This window comes from Bufo gargarizans, chromosome 1 (assembly GCF_014858855.1).
Source record: "Bufo gargarizans isolate SCDJY-AF-19 chromosome 1, ASM1485885v1, whole genome shotgun sequence".
In the NCBI taxonomy this organism is placed as follows: Eukaryota; Metazoa; Chordata; class Amphibia; order Anura; family Bufonidae; genus Bufo; species Bufo gargarizans.
Genome location: NC_058080.1, coordinates 416,792,359 through 416,808,822, shown reverse-complemented (window position 1 = coordinate 416,808,822; position 16,464 = coordinate 416,792,359). Strand labels below are relative to the sequence as shown.

Below are 16,464 nucleotides of genomic sequence, written 5' to 3'. Positions count from 1 at the left end.
AGAGAAAACTGATCCGTCCCCATTGACTTGCATTGGGGGTCATGCCGGATCCGTCTTGCTCCACTTCTTAGGACGGAAAGCAAACTACAACATGTTGCGGTTTGCTCTCTGGTTTGGGCAACCAAACGGAATGGAATGCATTTTAAAGCATTACGTTCTGTTCAGTTCAGTTCTGTCCCCATTGACAATGAATAGGGACAAAACTGAAGCGTTTTTTTCCAGTATTGAGCATCTATGACGGATCTCAATATCAGAAAAGTAAAACGCTAGTGTGAAAGTAGCCTTACAGATAACACACGGATGGTAAAAATGGACACACGGAACTACCACGGATCCTTCACGGACATCTTCATCAAAGTAGCCTTACAGATGACACACAGATGGTAAAAATGGACACACGGACCACCACGGATCCTTCACGGACATCTTCATGGATGAAACACGTCCGTTTTTTTTTTCACGGACATGTCACTGAAATGTGGATGAGGCCTTAATCTAGTGAAATATATAATTTCTGCAAAAATATGAGACTGCTATTGTCTGAAGCAGTCTGAAAATGCAGTCCGGAAATGCACTTCTTCTAATGACTGGACAAAAAAAATAAAAGAGGGAAAAAAGAAACCCTGCTGGAAATGCAGGGTAAGCAAGAAAAAAAGAAAACATAAAATAAAATACTCATAATATTAGGCTTTCAAACCACGCTCGGGTAGATTTCACTTCTTACCAATTTAGAAAATTACAAGCATACTGTAGCTTTCTTTTAATTCCTGTGGAACTGTATGCCTAAGAAAACAGCAGCAATCATATTATTACTGGAAGTGACCTGTTCCAGTTCAGTAACAATGTAGATTGAGTGAAATGTGTTAAATGAGGTTACAGGCATGGCTTCCAGCTGTCCATATAAACTAAACAATTTGGAACTGGGAAATGGGGGTTTTTCTTTTTGCATTTTGCCATCCGCAATATGTGCAGTCACCTGCTTATTAAACACATTCATAGCTATGGAATGTTTTCACTTCCTTGAGAGCCAGCACCATCTTGGGAAGAAGGATTCTGCTTCTGAGAGAGTGCAAGCTACTGTGCTTCAGTACAGTGAGAAGATTCTATGGGGACATAAAAATCACTAATCCAGAACCAAGTAAAAGGTGTTTTCTACTGAATCACTAACATCACTTGCAGAGCTTAGCCAATATATTCACACTTACACACATGTGAATATAGTCTGCAGCTAGGAATGGTAATTCCATTCCTTGAAAGACTCTGGGCTTCTTAAAAGTAGGGAAGAGGTAGAAATGATTAGACTACCAAAAACACAACTTCAAAGACAACTAATAAAAAGCAGATTTCAAGAGGGTGCAGTAACAGACATTTTACAGACACTGTTATTCCTTCTGGGAAAAGCACTGACTGCTTCCCTAAATGATACATCAACCCTTTCGGAAGAGACAGAGGAGTACGATTCCATAGTAATATAAGGCCCATTTCAATGTCTGAGCTTAGGATAGGAAATAACTGTCCTGTACAATGACGATCTATGCTATGTTTTTAAGCAGGGCTTTTTGTAGTGCTGTGTAAACTACAATGGAATGAGGAGTATCTAAACTGTTGATTTTTTTTGTTAAACAAAATTTATACAATGTGATTAAATATGTGATGAGAAAATATATTTTGAAAATAAACTATTAAATGTTTTTTTTTTTTCGGTTTCATAATGAAAAGTTTTTGTCTTGGCCCAGAGTACTCTAAACGCCATATATATTTGCCCCATATACCCATTTTTCATGCCAGCACTTTCCTTCCCCTATTTTCTACATCATTTTATCTGGGAAGGATGTTTACAAGTAAAACTCCCTGTTTTCATTAACTTCCTGTTGGGTTTTCTAACCAGCATGCTTTGCTCTGTAATATTTCACATGGCTTGCTCTGCCTGCCATACTATTCCCACTGCAGTATTCATGCCCGCATACCTCTCCTCTCCATGTTAGCTAGCAGGTGTGAGCCCTGAGAAACATTACATGGCAAACTATGCTGGGTTTGGTTAGATAACCCAGGAGGAAGCTGATAAAAACAGGGAGTGCTGCATGCAGGAGAAGGAAAGTGCTGATGTGAGAAAAACGTATATGGGGCAAAAATATGCAGTGTTTGAGGTACTCTGGACTTAAAAAAAAAATATTAAATTGGAGAACCCCTTTAAGGCCTAGTTCAGATTTTATCATTGATGGCCTTGCTTTGGTAATCAATAAATTATCAATTGGGGGATGACCGACTTCTAGGACCCCGGACATACCCTTATTTTCACCAAGGCAGCCCCCCTGAGGCTAGCATTGGAGCATCTCATGCTCCAATGTGCTCCCTTGCCCTGCGCTAAATCGCGCAGGGCACAGGCTCTTTTGTTTATCATAACACACTGCCGGGCAGAAGCTTCCGCCCGGCAGTGTGTTTGGTGATGTCACTTGCTCTAATGGGTGGGCTTTAGCTGGCTAGGGTAGCGCTAAATCTCACTAAGTGCCGGTGACATCACCAGGCTTCATGGCAGCCCCATGGAGAGCCCGTACCGTCACCGGATCTCCAAAAAATGCCTTTGTCCTGAGCGATTTAGCGCAGGGCAAAGGAGAGCATCAGAGCATGAACTGCTCCGATGCTCAAGTCAGGGGGGCTGCCTGGGTGAAAATGGAGGTATGTCCGGGTTCAGCTCTTAACCCAGACAACCCCTTTAACCTTTGTTTCTGCAGTTTCTATCATCACCCGTCTTCATTTTAGTTGGTAATCCAAGACATTTTTGCTCTTCAATAAAAACACTTACCGAACCTAGGTATTAAAAAGGTCTATCAAGGCCGAATATTTCAGTTGAACATTTTTCATGTAACTTAACTGAGAATTACCGAATCATAAAAAAAATCAAAGATAAAATTGTACTCAAAATACGGCCTACAACTTCACTACTTGGGTGTGTTTAATACTTGTGCATAAACAAGATGGTGTCACAGGAATTCTCTGAGCCTCTGAAAGTTTTGCTTCTTCTCAAGAAAGCTGACTTAGCACAAATCATGGGTAACACACAAGTGTTCATGGAAAAACATTTATGTAAGAATTTGGAACCTGAATAAAATATTCCTGGTGCCAGAAAATAGTGCCTGATGAATATTAAAAGCACTTGGCACCTCGCTTTCCATAGATGCAAAAAGACTCCACTGTGAACTGTTTGTTTTCCTAACCACAAGAAGCTAAGGTCAATCTGATTAAACCACCATTATTCAACACCAGCTACTTCTTTAACTTTCATAAGCTGTTACAAATCATACACAGTGATATACAGTGTCAAAAGTCCTCTAAAAGGAAAAGCATGGCATACATAATTCACAAATAGTCATTGTAGTGGATTTGTAGAATGCTTCATGAGAACACTACAGCTTGTCAATCCAGTAGAATTTTTAGACACTTAATGGCCAACAACTTGTCAGGCTAGCAATAAATAGATCAAATCTCACCCAAAGGTCAAGAGTCCACAAAAGCTTCATTATTTACACTAATGAGCATCATTCACAAAAAAATGTCATGCCTTCAGATCATGCTCTATTTGTAGTCACAGCAATTGGTATAATGACTTAAGGGAGAGTTTGTTGGTACTGATTTTTAAACTTACAGTATATATTTTGGTGTGATATTGTGTCTATTCTGTTGATTAGCTTGAGCCAAATCAATTATTCTGTTGGGCTGGAAACAATATTCTGCCCAAATAATGATACTGTACATAACGTTTTTGTTGTCAGAAAATTCAGATAGATATAGTGAGTCACTTACCTCCTCCACAAGATTCAGAGCACTCAGAGAAACCATCATACTCCCAGTCATAGAGTTCATCAATTTCCTTTAATCCTTCATTCTCCAGCACTTCTTCATCTGGGATGTATTCAATAGCTTCACCATTGCAGGATCCACTATGACACATTCTCTGAGTGGCTGGCTGTGGTCCCTCACACTCATCTAGCGGCAGATCAGCAATGGTCTGTGCAAATGACAAAAGCACCTGGCACTTCACACTTCTTTGCTGAACACCTATTCCACAGGATACACTACACAGGGACCATGGTTCTGGTATGAATCTGTAAAACAGCACCCAAAGAAACATCTGTTAATGGTTTCTGAAGCAGAAAGGTGGGTCCTGGGTCCACCACATAATCCTAGTTCTTGCTAATAAAGCAATGTTGAAACATTGAAATTGCAACACCGAGAAGGAAAAGTCAGAATTTTTGAAATCACAGGATCGATAGACATGTTAATGATAAAAAATGGAAACAAAACATCTCAATGTATTAATTATCGATATGCACAGAAATACACACATTTACATCCTTAGGCTATCAATGAGGTTGTTCTGCCATGCTGAATGCACTTGACACACAAATTATCAAGATCCGCTGCTGGCAGCTCCCTCTGCAATTGCCGATGAATTAAATGAAGACTAGAGGGTTCTGGCTACTGTACATTATGCTATTCTACACCATAATACCGGTAGGACAGGTGTGACAGGTGCATACACTAGATGTATAGACACCTCATGCCATTGCCCACATGGTCTCCAGAACAATCTCTGGCTATCATTGCATCTGAGACAAAAGTTAGACTCACCGCTGAAGAGGATGGACCTCCAATCCAGCCTCCATTGCTGTTATGCTATGCACCATGATAGTCTTTGAGAGTGGTGGCATGAGGTCAATGGAACACCTGTAACTGGACATCTGGCTCAAAGCCGAATATTGTGCAAACATCTTCTGATGGTTTACACTGTTTGCAACACTAAGTTTGGTTTGCGATCTCCAAATTTACGTGCAGTACAGAATGGATCACTACACACCATTCTTCTAACCAGATGATCCATCTCTGCAGAGGTTCGTATCTTTGCACATCTTGCTATCATTCCAGTTCATCATTGTTCTCCCAACCACAAGGGCATTCAACATTGAACACTGCTGACATCTCAGCCTAGGTGTGTAGCGATCTGCCAGAGTGATAAACCAAAGTCTCTCAGTTCAAGGCTTCTCTCCCTCTCAGTTTTTGACAAGTGGTTATAACTGGCACATCGACAAACAGGAGGCATCACGCAATCATTCCGCACAACTTCATCCGGTTTTTAAAGTTTCATGTAGATAAAAAAAACTTTGCTTTCAATCTGGCTTTTATACCCCTCCCACAGGACAGAAATTGGAGCTAGGTGCTATCTGCATATATTAGCGACACCTGCCACTTTCTTGATTTGCATAACTCTATGGCTTATCCTTCTTGGTGCTGCAATTTCAATACTGGAGAGTGTGTGTGTATATATACACTGCCTGTCAAAAAAAAAAGTTGCCACCAAAAAAAAAAGGTCACACACTCTAATATTTCGTTGGCCTGCCTTTAGCTTTGATTACAGCACACATTCGTGGCATTGTTTCGATAAGCTTCTGCAATGTCACAAGATTTTTTTCCATCCAGTGTTGCATTCATTTTTCACCAAGATGATGGTAGAGTCTGACTGCTGTGCAAAGCCTTCTCCAGCACATCCCAAAGATTCTCAATGGGGTTAAGGTCTGGACTCTGTGGTGGCCAATCCATCTGTGAAAATGATGTCTCATGCTCCCTGAGCCACTCTTTCACAATTTGAGCCCGATGAATCCTGGCATTGTCATCTTGGAATATGCCTGTGCCACCAGGGAAGAAAAAATCCATTGATGGAATAACTTGGTCACTCAGTATGTTCAGGTAGTCAGCTGACCTCATTCTTGGAGCACATACTGTTGCTGAACCTAGACCTGACCAACTGCAGCAACCCCATATCATAGCATTGCCCCCACAGGCTTGTACAGTAGGCACTAGGCAGGGTGGGTGCATCACTTTATCTGCCTCTCTTCTTACCCTGATGCGCCCATCACTCTGGAACAGGGTAAATCTGGACTCATCAGACCACATGACCTTCTTCCATTGCTCCAGAGTCCAATCTCTATGCTCCCTAGCAAATTGAAGCCTTTTTTTCTGGTTTGCCTCACTGATTAGTGGTTTTCTTACGGCTACACAGCTGTTCAGTCCCAATCCCTTGAGTTCCCTTTGCATTTTGCGTGTGGAAATGCTCTTACTTTCACTATTAAACATAGCCCTGAGTTCTACTGTTGTTTTTCTTCGATTTGATTTCACCAAACGTTTAAGTGATCGCCGATTACGATTGTCTTTTCTCCTGGCAAGTGCAAATAGGATATTCATTGCACAGGGAAATATTCACGGGTTGGAGGTCAGATGCCTCATCGTATAACCATTATAAACCTGCCTGGAGAAATACAGCTAAAACGATCATTCAGGATTTTTTTCTCGCCACATTTCTTCCTCGAATACGATGGGTCCCCACTATCCTTCCAGTTTTTAATAATGCATTGGACAGTTCTTAACCCAATTTTAGTATTTTCTGCAATCTCCTTAGATGTTTTCTCTGCTAGATGTATGTCAATGATTTGACCCTTCTCAAACAGACTAACATCTTTTCCACGACCACGAGATGTGTCTTTCAACAAGGTTGTTTAAGAAATAAGAAGCTACTCATTGCACTAGTTGGGGTTAAATAACTGAAAGATAATCGCTTCTAACAGGAGGCTCATAACTATTTGCTTAGTTAAATCCAGGTGGCGACTTTTTTTTTTTAACAGGCAGTGTATATATATATTCATGATTTTATTCATTTAGTAAATGAATAAAAGGTACAAAAAAAACTTACTCAAGATAGTCTATCCTTTATTGTTGGAAAAACTTTCAAATACTAGAAAACTACTTTAATGAAGTGTCTGCACATGAGACTTATAATAAATGTATAGATTGATGCATATGGTACAATAGTGTATATTAACTTAATGATCAGTATAAAACAGAGTTCAGAAGTATATGCATTCACCATGAAGACTTTACTAGTCCCACTAGTTCCTGCTTGGTAAGGCACTGAATGTGGGCTTTCATTTAGAATGTAAAACCCCTTTCTAATAATTACAAACAATTTCCTCTCATTTGGGCTGGAATAAAATTGCTGGTTGTAAAATGCTACCCCGATTCATCAAATGTTTTTTTAGTACAGTCCCATGAAATCATACAATGGGCAGAGAAAATATTGTCTTACATAATAATTACAGAAGTAATATAAAGTTAATACAATTGAATAGATCAAGAAATTCAGATAATCTCTTAACAGACACTGGTAATGCAGTATGTTCAAGTGAATGGTTCACATTTTCTGTCTTTTTTATGAACAGATTTATATAGTGTAACGTAAAGGGAACCTGTCATCAGGATTTTGGCCATAGAGCTGGGGACATGGGCTGCTAGATGGCCTCTAGCACATCTGCAATACCCAGTCCCCATAGCTCTCTGTGCTTTTATTGTGTTAAAAAATGGTTTTGATCCATATGCAAATGAACCTTATATGTGTCCTGTATCCGGAGATGAGTCCAGCGGAAAGGAGCCCAGCACCGCCCCGCGTCCTCCGAATCTCCTCCTTGCTGGCTGACGTTACAGAGCTGGAGCTCCGAAATCTCGCGATGCGCGAGCTAGCGCATGAGCAGTGTCGGCATCATGTTCATTCCCTGTGCTGGCATCAGCACAGGGAACGAACTACGCATGGGCTAGCTCGCGCATCGCGAGATTTCGGCGCTCCAGCTCTGTGACGTCAGCCAGCAAGGAGGAGATTCGGAGGACGCGGGCGGTGCTGGGCTCCTTTCCGCTGGACTCATCTCCGGATACAGGACACATATGAGAATCATTTACATATGGATAAAAACTTTTTTTAACACAATAAAAGCACACAGAGCTATGGGGACTGGGTATTGCAGATGTGCTAGAGGCCATCTAGCAACCCATGTCCCCAGCTCTATGGCCAAAATCCTGGTGACAGGTTCCCTTTAAAGAAATGTATTTCATGTACTATTTTCTCTTTTACTCAACATTTCTCAACTCTTTTACTCAGCATGTATTGTATATGGCTTTGAAAGTTGTTTCTTGACCCTCAAAGCATTTTATAGCTCAGAAAGTGCTTAGTATAAATTAAAAAGACACTTACCTATTCATTGGTGCTCCATTCTAGCAACGTGGTCCCATTTCTGTTGCTTCTGGTCCCTTGTGCACTTAAAGTGTCACCCATCCATCATCTCGTGCACCACTGCAAACATTTATTGGTCTCAGTGGTCAAGTGCATCAAGGGGACACATCGCAGTTGAGGCCAGTGAATGGCTGCAGTGGTGCACGTGATGATGGACGGGACATCACACTTCCTGTACAGGGGACTTGAAGCCACAAAGATGGGACCCTAGTCGCTGAAATAGAATACTGCTCCAGCGATCCTGGGCTTTTATTTATGCTAAGCATAAGTAAAATTGCTCTGGATGCCTTCAAGTTTTGTCCCAAAACAAGTATCTATCCATTAACAACTTCCCTTTTAATTATAATTTGTTACAAAATAATACAACTGATAATCTCACAACTGATAAAGACACTCAAAGAACATACAGTGAGTTCAATAGTACAACTACGTATACATTTAAATTTAAAATAACATATTATAAAAGACACTAGGGCCGTTGTTAGGTATAGTCATAAACTGGATAATGCAAAGCCTAACGTCATTTTCATTTTACCTGCTAATGTGTATTATATAGGAAAAGAGATCCCAGCAATGTAGTAGCTTGCCACATGTGCTTCATTTGCAATTTAATACAGTGTATACTAAGAAGCCCTACATGGCAAATCTACGCCTGTAAAAAGAAAATTTATTTCACTAGATTAAGAATTCAATTCCTGCCCCTGTAAGCTCCCGCACAGGAGAGCAAGGAACTCTGCAGATCAAAGCTGTAAATAGCACCCATTAATCACGCTGCAACGGGAAATTGTCATAAGCTGCATTTTAATAATACCATTTCTAGTTTCCTTACAGAAACGCTGTGGTTGCAGTGCTGAGTACTTTAGCATCATTTCCTTTCAATGACTTTCCCAAAACTTTACCTGAATAATTACCTGTAAAAGCAGCACACTTCTTCACAAATCATATTCGCGCCTCTGTTTTTCCATTAGACTTTTTTCTAACATTTTAAGGACACGACTGAGCAGTGCTATTATCAGAATTGTATACGCAATAAGTTCTAAAAAAGAATGCTGGAAGTAACATACTACACAAATATATTCTGAGCAATGACTTACTGTGGATTGTTTTTGCAGCAAAGAAAAAGTAATTATATGTAACAGAACATAAACTTGTTTTCTGCTGCTTTAAAGTTGCTTAAAGGGATTGTCCAAGTCTGCTATTTATTATTTATTAGGGAAGCAGACAGGGTTCCATCACTGTGGGATTGGTTCCTGGGGATTCATCAGACTGGATGTTGAGCCCACTCCACATGCGATGGGTATCGGCTTTGCTATACAACTAAGTGTCACCGTCAGTTCTGTGAGAAGGTCTGGCAGACGTTCTTCTCTACCTCTTGTATGACATTCTTTGTTTTGGTTTCACTTTGTCATCTCCTTTCCTTCTGCCAGGTGTCACTTATTTAGACTAATCGTCTTCCTTTATATTCCCTCCCATACTGCCTCAATTTGCGGTTTATACTACTTCCTGGATGAAGTGTTCACTGCTGGAGGCTGCCTCTGTTTGCTCAAGATAAGTCTTTTCCTTTATTGTGTTTCCTTGCTGGCTTGATTCTAGGTGACCCTGACTCCGTCCGTATTAAGTGCAGGGAGCCGGTGGTTGTGTCCCCTCACTATTATAGGGTTTTTAGGTGTCACACAGTTTTAGGTACGTGGGCATGCAATCGTCTACCATTGAGACCCTTGCATGTGCAAAGCAGTCAGGGAGAGCTCTTAGGGTTTTATAGGGCTCACCTATATGCTCCTTAGTTTGGGATCAAGCCAGTCGGTCATTTATTTATAAGTTCCAGCTATCTGCAACTTCATCCGTGACATTATAAACCGCCATAACCGTCTTAAGCATGGATCCAGTTTCAGCCTTGATTGACCGCATGCAAGGTCTTTCGCTGGAGGTAGCAGATCTCCGTAAAACTGTATCTCAGTTTTAGGTGACCGGTTCTGCTGGCGTTCATGGAGTTTGTTCCAAGCCTAAGATCTCGCTTCCGGATACGTTCTCCGGGGGTAGTGAGAATTTTGTTCGCTTTAGAGAGGCTTGCAAACGCCATTTTCGCCTACTGATACTGATTGGAATAATGCTGCACTCCGAAGTCAATTTTGCCATGGTCTTTCGGAAAGATTGAAAGATGCATTTGCTTTTCATGAGAGACCAGCGTCATTAGAGTCTGCTATGTCTCTAGCTGTTAGTATTGACAGGCGTCTTAGAGAGAGAGAGGAGACTAATCTTTCCTGTCATATTCAGCCAGCCAGTGGAGCTGTTTCATTCAGTGAGCAGGGGTCTCAGTCTGTCTTAATCCCCTCTGAGGAGGAGGCCATGCAGCTGGGTTTGCTTGCCTCTGATAGTAGAGGATTCAGTTCTCAGAGGAGGGTTTGTTTCTGTTGTGGGGGGTATAAATCATTTAGCTAATGTATTGCCCCTCTAGGGAAGTTCATGGAGTTTTCTGAGGGTAGTAAAAGAATAAAAATAAAAATAACCCTCTAAAAACTTTCCATTTGCTACTATTGGCAAGGTTGATGCGGAAATTGAAGGTTTGCCGCTTGCTTGTAGTTCCCGTTTTCTCCTACCTGCCAGGGTGGCAGCTAGACAGCAAGAACATTGTTTGTGAGATTTTTGTAGATAGTGGAGCAGCTGTCAATCTCATTGATAATCAATTTGCAACAACGCATGGTTTCCAGGTGTGCACTTTGGAAAAAGGATATACCTGTTTTGCTATCGATTCCGCTCCACTTTCTCAAAGATCGTTAAAGGGCATAGTTCACAATATCCGTTTGACTGTGGGTGACGCTCATGTTGAGGATATATCATGTTTTCGTCTTAAGCGGATTACCTACTCCTCTAGTATTGGGGCTACCCTGGCTCACTAAACATAACCCCACCATTGATTGGCAAGCAAGGCAAATAAATGGTTGGAGTGAGTTTTGCAGAGAGAATTGCCTCACGGCGTCTCTTTCAGAGGTTTCTACCAAGACTGTGCCATCTTTTCTCTCTGAATTTTCTGATGTGTTTTCCGAGAGTGGTGTCCAGGAGTTGCCCCCTCACCGGGAGTACGACTGCCCTATTAATCTCATCCCAGGCGCCAAGCTGCCAAAATCACGATTATACAATCTCTCCCAACCTGAAAGAGTCGCTATGCGTACTTATATCTCTGAGAGCCTGAGAAAGGGACACATCCGACCTCAAAGTCACCTGTTGCCGCTGTTTGTTTTTTTTGTTAAGAAAAAAGATGCTTCTTTAAGACCTTGTCTGGATTTCAGGGAGCTTAACCGTATCACGATTCGTGACCCATATCCGCTTCCTCTGATCCCGGACCTGTTTAACCAGATTGTTGGGGCTAAAGTTTTTTCTAAGTTGGATTTAAGAGGGGCATACAACCTAGTCAGGGTCAGGGAAGGGGACGAATGGAAGACAGCCTTCAATACCCCTGAAGGTCATTTCGAGAATTTGGTTATGCCCTTTGGTTTGATGAATGCTCCGGCCGTCTTCCAACATTTTGTGAACAGCATTTTTTATCATTTAATGGGGAAATTTGTACTGGTGTATCTAGATGACATTTCGATTTTTTCTCCTGATTTCAAGACTCATCGGGACCACCTATGTCAGGTCTTGCTGATTCTGCGGGAGAATAAATTGCACGCTAAACTGGAAAACTGTGTGTTTGCGGTTCCGGAGATTAAATTTCTTGGTTTTCTTCTCTCTGCTTCTGGTTTTTCGGATGGACCCTAAGAAGGTCCGCACTGTTCTTGATTGGGAGCTTCCTGAGAATCAGAAGGCGCTGATGTGGGTTTTGGGCTTTGCCAATTATTACAGAAAGTTCATTTAGAATTATTCCTCTGTTGTTAAGCCACTCACTGATATGACTAAAAAGGGGGTGGATTTTTCCTCGTGGTCGGTAGATGCGCTTAAAGCCTTTTCTAGTATTAAAGAGAGTTTTGCTTCCGCTCCCATTTTGGTACAACCTGATGTCTCTCTACCTTTTATTGTTGAGGTGGATGCTTCTGAGGTGGGTGTGGGTACAGTCTTATCTCAGGGTCCCTCTGCTGCCAAATGGCGACCGTGTGCTTTTTTCTCAAGAAAACTCTCCTCTGCAGAGAGAAATTACGATGTGGAAGATAGGGAGTTGTTGGCCATCAAATTAGCTTTTGAGGAATGGTGCCATTGGTTAGAGGGAGCCAGACACCCTATTACCGTGTTTACCGACCATAAGAATCTGGCCTACTTGGATTCGGCCAAGCGTCTGAACCCGAGACAGGCCAGATGGTCTTTGTTATTTTCTAGGTTTAATTTAGTTGTTACGTTCTGCCCTGGGGTTAAAAATGTGAAGGTGGATGCCCTGTCACGTTGTTTTCCGGGAGGGGGGAACTTTGAAGACCAGGGTCCCATTTTGGCTGAAGGGGTGGTCGTCTCTGCCCTTTATCCTGATTTGGAGGCAGAGGTTCAGGCAGCCCAGGCAGAGGCTCCTGATCTTTGTCCTCCTGGGAGGTTGTTTGTGCTTCTCGCTTTACGACACAAGGTTTTTAAGGAGCACCACAATACTGTCCTTGCTGGGCACCCGGGGAGTAGAGCCACAGTGGATCTCAGTGCTCGGAGATTCTGGGGGCTGGCTCTTCGTAAGACGGTTGAGGGTTTTGTGGCAGCCTGCGAGACCTGCACTCGTGCCAAGGTCCCTCATTCACGGCCATCGGGTTCTCTCCTCCCGTTACCCATTCCTTCCCGTCCTTGGACGCATCTGTCCATGGACTTCATTACGGACCTGCCTCGTTCCTCGGGGAAGACTGTGATTCTGGTGGTAGTCGACTGTTTTAGCAAAATGGCGCTTCATTTCCTTTCCTGGGTTACCTAATGCTAAGACGCTGGTGCAAGCGTTTGTTGATCACATTGTTTAATTGCATGGAATTCCTTCAGACATCGTTTCTAATAGGGGCACGCAATTTGTTTCCAGATTCTGGAAGGCCTTCTGTTCTCGCTTGGGGGTTTGGTTGTCATTCTCTTCTGATTTTCACCTGCAGTCAAATGGTCAGATTGAACGCATCAATCAGAATCTGGAGACATATCTGCGCTGTTTTGTGGCGGAGAATCAGGAGGATTGATGTTCTTTTTTGTCCCTTGCTGAGTTTGCTTTAAATAACCGTCGCCAGGAGTCCTCTGATAAGTCACAATTTTTTGGTGCATATGGGTGTCATCCACAGTTTGGGACATTCTCTGGAGAGGGGTCTTCTGGTTTACCTGATGAGGAGAGATTTTCCTCGTCTTTGTCATTTATTTTGCAAAAGATTCAGGGTAATCTGAAGAGCATGAGTGAGAGATATAAGCGTGTGGCGGATAAGAGACGTGTGCCTGGTCCGGACCTAAATGTGGGTGATCTGGTGTGGTTGTCTACAAAGAATATCAAACTGAAGGTTCCCTCCTGGAAGTTGGGTCCTAAGTTTATTGGGCCTTACAAGATCTTGTCCGTCATCAATCCCGTTGCCTTCCGTCTTGATCTTCCTCAGACTTGGAAGATCCATAATGTTTTTCACAGGTCCCTATTAAAACCTTATGTCCAACCCACTGTACCCTCCTCTTTGCCTCCTCCTCCGATTTTTGTTGATGGTAATCTTGAATTTCAGGTCTCTAGGATTGTGGATTCTCGCATTATCCGCGGTTCTCTTCAGTACCTCGTTCATTGGGAGGGTTATGGTCCTGAGGAGAGGATGTGGGTCCCAGTGGCGGACATTAAGGCCACTCGTCTCATCAGGGCTTTCCATAGGTCTCATCCTGAGAAGGTGGGCTCTGAGTGTCCGGAGTCCACCCGTAGAGGGAGGGGTACTGTCACCGCCAGTTCTGTGAGAAGGTCTGACAGACGTTCTTCTCTACCTCTTGTATGACGTTCTTTGTTTTGGTTTCACTTTGTCATCTCCTTTCCTTCTGCCAGGTGTCACTTATTTAGACTAATCGTCTTCCTTTATATTCCCTCCCATACTGCCTCACTTTGCGGTTTATACTATTTCCTGGATGAAGTGTTCACTGCTGGAGGCTGCTGCCGTTTGCTCAAGATAAGTCTTTTCCTTTATTGTGTTTCCTTGCTGGCTTAATTCTAGGTGACCCTGACTCCGTCCGTATTAAGTGCAGGGAGCCGGTGGGCGTGTCCCCTCACTATTATAGGGTTTTCAGGTGTCACACAGTCTTAGGTACGTGGGCATGCAATCGTCTACCATTGAGAACCTTGCATGTGCATAGCAGTCAGGAAGAGCTTTTAGGGTTTTATATGGCTCACCTATATGCTCCTTAGTTTGGGATCAAGCCAGTCGGTCGTTGATTTATAAGTTCCAGCTATCTGCAACTTCATCCGTGACACTAAGGGTCCATTCACACGTCTGCAAAATGGGTTTGCATCCGTTCCGCAATTTTGCGGAATGGGTGCAGACCCATTCATTTTCAATAGGGCTGGAATGTGCTGTCCGCATTTGCGCTCCTAGGCCTACCACTGTAAAATACCTATTAAGCTCTGCCTCTGGCAGGGCTTACTAGTGGGTCTGCGGAATCCCTATAGACTGTGTACGATTGCATGTCCAAGTCCACTAGGGGGACTAAAAATTATTACATTTTCAAATCCCTCACTTTCCCAATTATACAGAAATAAATAGACAATAAATATAATTAGTATTGCCATGTCTGAAAATAACCAGACTAATAAAATATAAAAGTATTTACCCTGCACAATGAACACCATTAAGGAAAAAATGAAAACAACTGAATTGCTGTTTTGGTCGCCTCATTCCGAAAAAAAAAGGAATAAAAAGGAATCAAAAAGCCGTATGTATTAATGAAAACTACAGCCCACAATGCAAAAAAAATAAGCCCTCATAGCCTTGTAGATGAAAATATATAAAAGTTATGGCAAAACAAAGCAATTTGTTTTTCAAAGATTTGTATTTAGTGAAGCATAAGAAAAATATATAAATTTTGTATTGTAATTGTAGTGAACTTCAAAATAAAGGTACTATAACATGATATTTTAAATTGAATGCTGCCAATAAAAATACAACTTGTCTTGTGAAAAACATATGATTATGAGAACAAAAATGTAAAAATGTCATAGCTTATGGAAGACAGTAAGGAAAAACCTAGGGTGAAAAAAAAATGAAAACTGTTTTCAGTGTCAAAGGTATAATATTCATTTCCTACTGATCCCTTCCATTTTCATCCAAAGTTTGACTGAGCGGGTGGAGCTTGGCTAAGGAAGCAAGGCTTAGCATTCGTAGATTCCTACTGCAGATAGATTAGTGAGGGAAGGCTCTTTAGGCAGTTACCCTAATGCAGCATACAGGGTTTTGAGAAGGGGGGTGCTCTTAGGACATATTTTTGTATGTATTGTTTATATACTCATAGTTGTATTGTATTTTCAAATTGCACTCTTAGATCAGGGGCTTTGCTAGGGTCTGAAAACACCCAGGCCACAAGCCCACTGTACCATGCCCCTGTGAAGCCATGCCCCCATCACCACCGGGGAGGGGAATGTCCTTCACAGTAGTTATTAACCCCTTTCAGCAGTCCCCCCTTCACAGTAGTTATTAACCCCTTTCAGCAGTCACCCCTTCAGTGAATGGGGGACTGCTGAAAGGGGTTAATAACTACTGTGAAGGGCCTAGCCGTCTGGGCAACCACACAGATCATACCTCCCTTTGTACTTGTTCCGCTGATCCGCTACTTGCGGGCTGTGTGGGTATAAGTTCAGTCACTTCGGTGCGCAATCCTGTCCTGCAGCGCGAAATGTAGGTCACGGGTCTCGCAGGATCACGCACCGCAGGAAGGGAGTGCGCAACTGAACTCATGCCCGCGCAGCCCGCAAGTAGCGGAACAAGTACAGGGTGGGTGGGGAATAGCCAAATAAAAAAATGCTACCAGCATAACATTCGGGACACTGGACAAAACATCCGGGGCTCAAGCCCCGAATGTTTTGACCTAACGACGCCCCTGTATTAGATATCGAGATTAGCATATTCAGAAGTTGTTTTCATTTACAAGCACTGAAATGTTCTTGAGCACATATACTACAGTGGCTTAGTGGTTAGCACTGTTGCCTTGAAGTGCTGGGGTCCTAGGTTCCCATCTGACCAAGGACAACATCTGCATGGAGTTTTTATGTTCTCCCTGTGTTTCTGTGGGTTTCCTAAGTCATACTGATAGGGAGCTTAGATTGTGAGCCCCATTGAGGACAGCTTGATGCTAATGTCTGTAAAGCGCTGTGGAATATAGCAGCGTTATATAAGTGCATAAAATAAATATACTTCCACAGGGTATTATTTAAATAGTAACAGAGTAGGATTGGGTTGCATTGTGAC

The 16,464-nt window shown here is 42.3% G+C and overlaps 1 protein-coding gene across 3 annotated transcripts in view; it reads right to left on the bottom strand.

Moving 5' to 3' along the window:
- ADAMTSL1 (ADAMTS like 1) overlaps window positions 1–16,464 on the bottom strand; it is a 913,450-nt gene that overhangs the window by 93,747 nt on the left and 803,239 nt on the right. For all 3 annotated transcript variants that reach the window (XM_044271585.1, XM_044271577.1, XM_044271588.1), the window contains one exon: window positions 3,802–4,103. In XM_044271585.1, coding sequence (XP_044127520.1) covers window positions 3,802–4,103 — 302 coding nt within the window. The remainder of the gene's footprint in view (window positions 1–3,801; window positions 4,104–16,464) is intronic.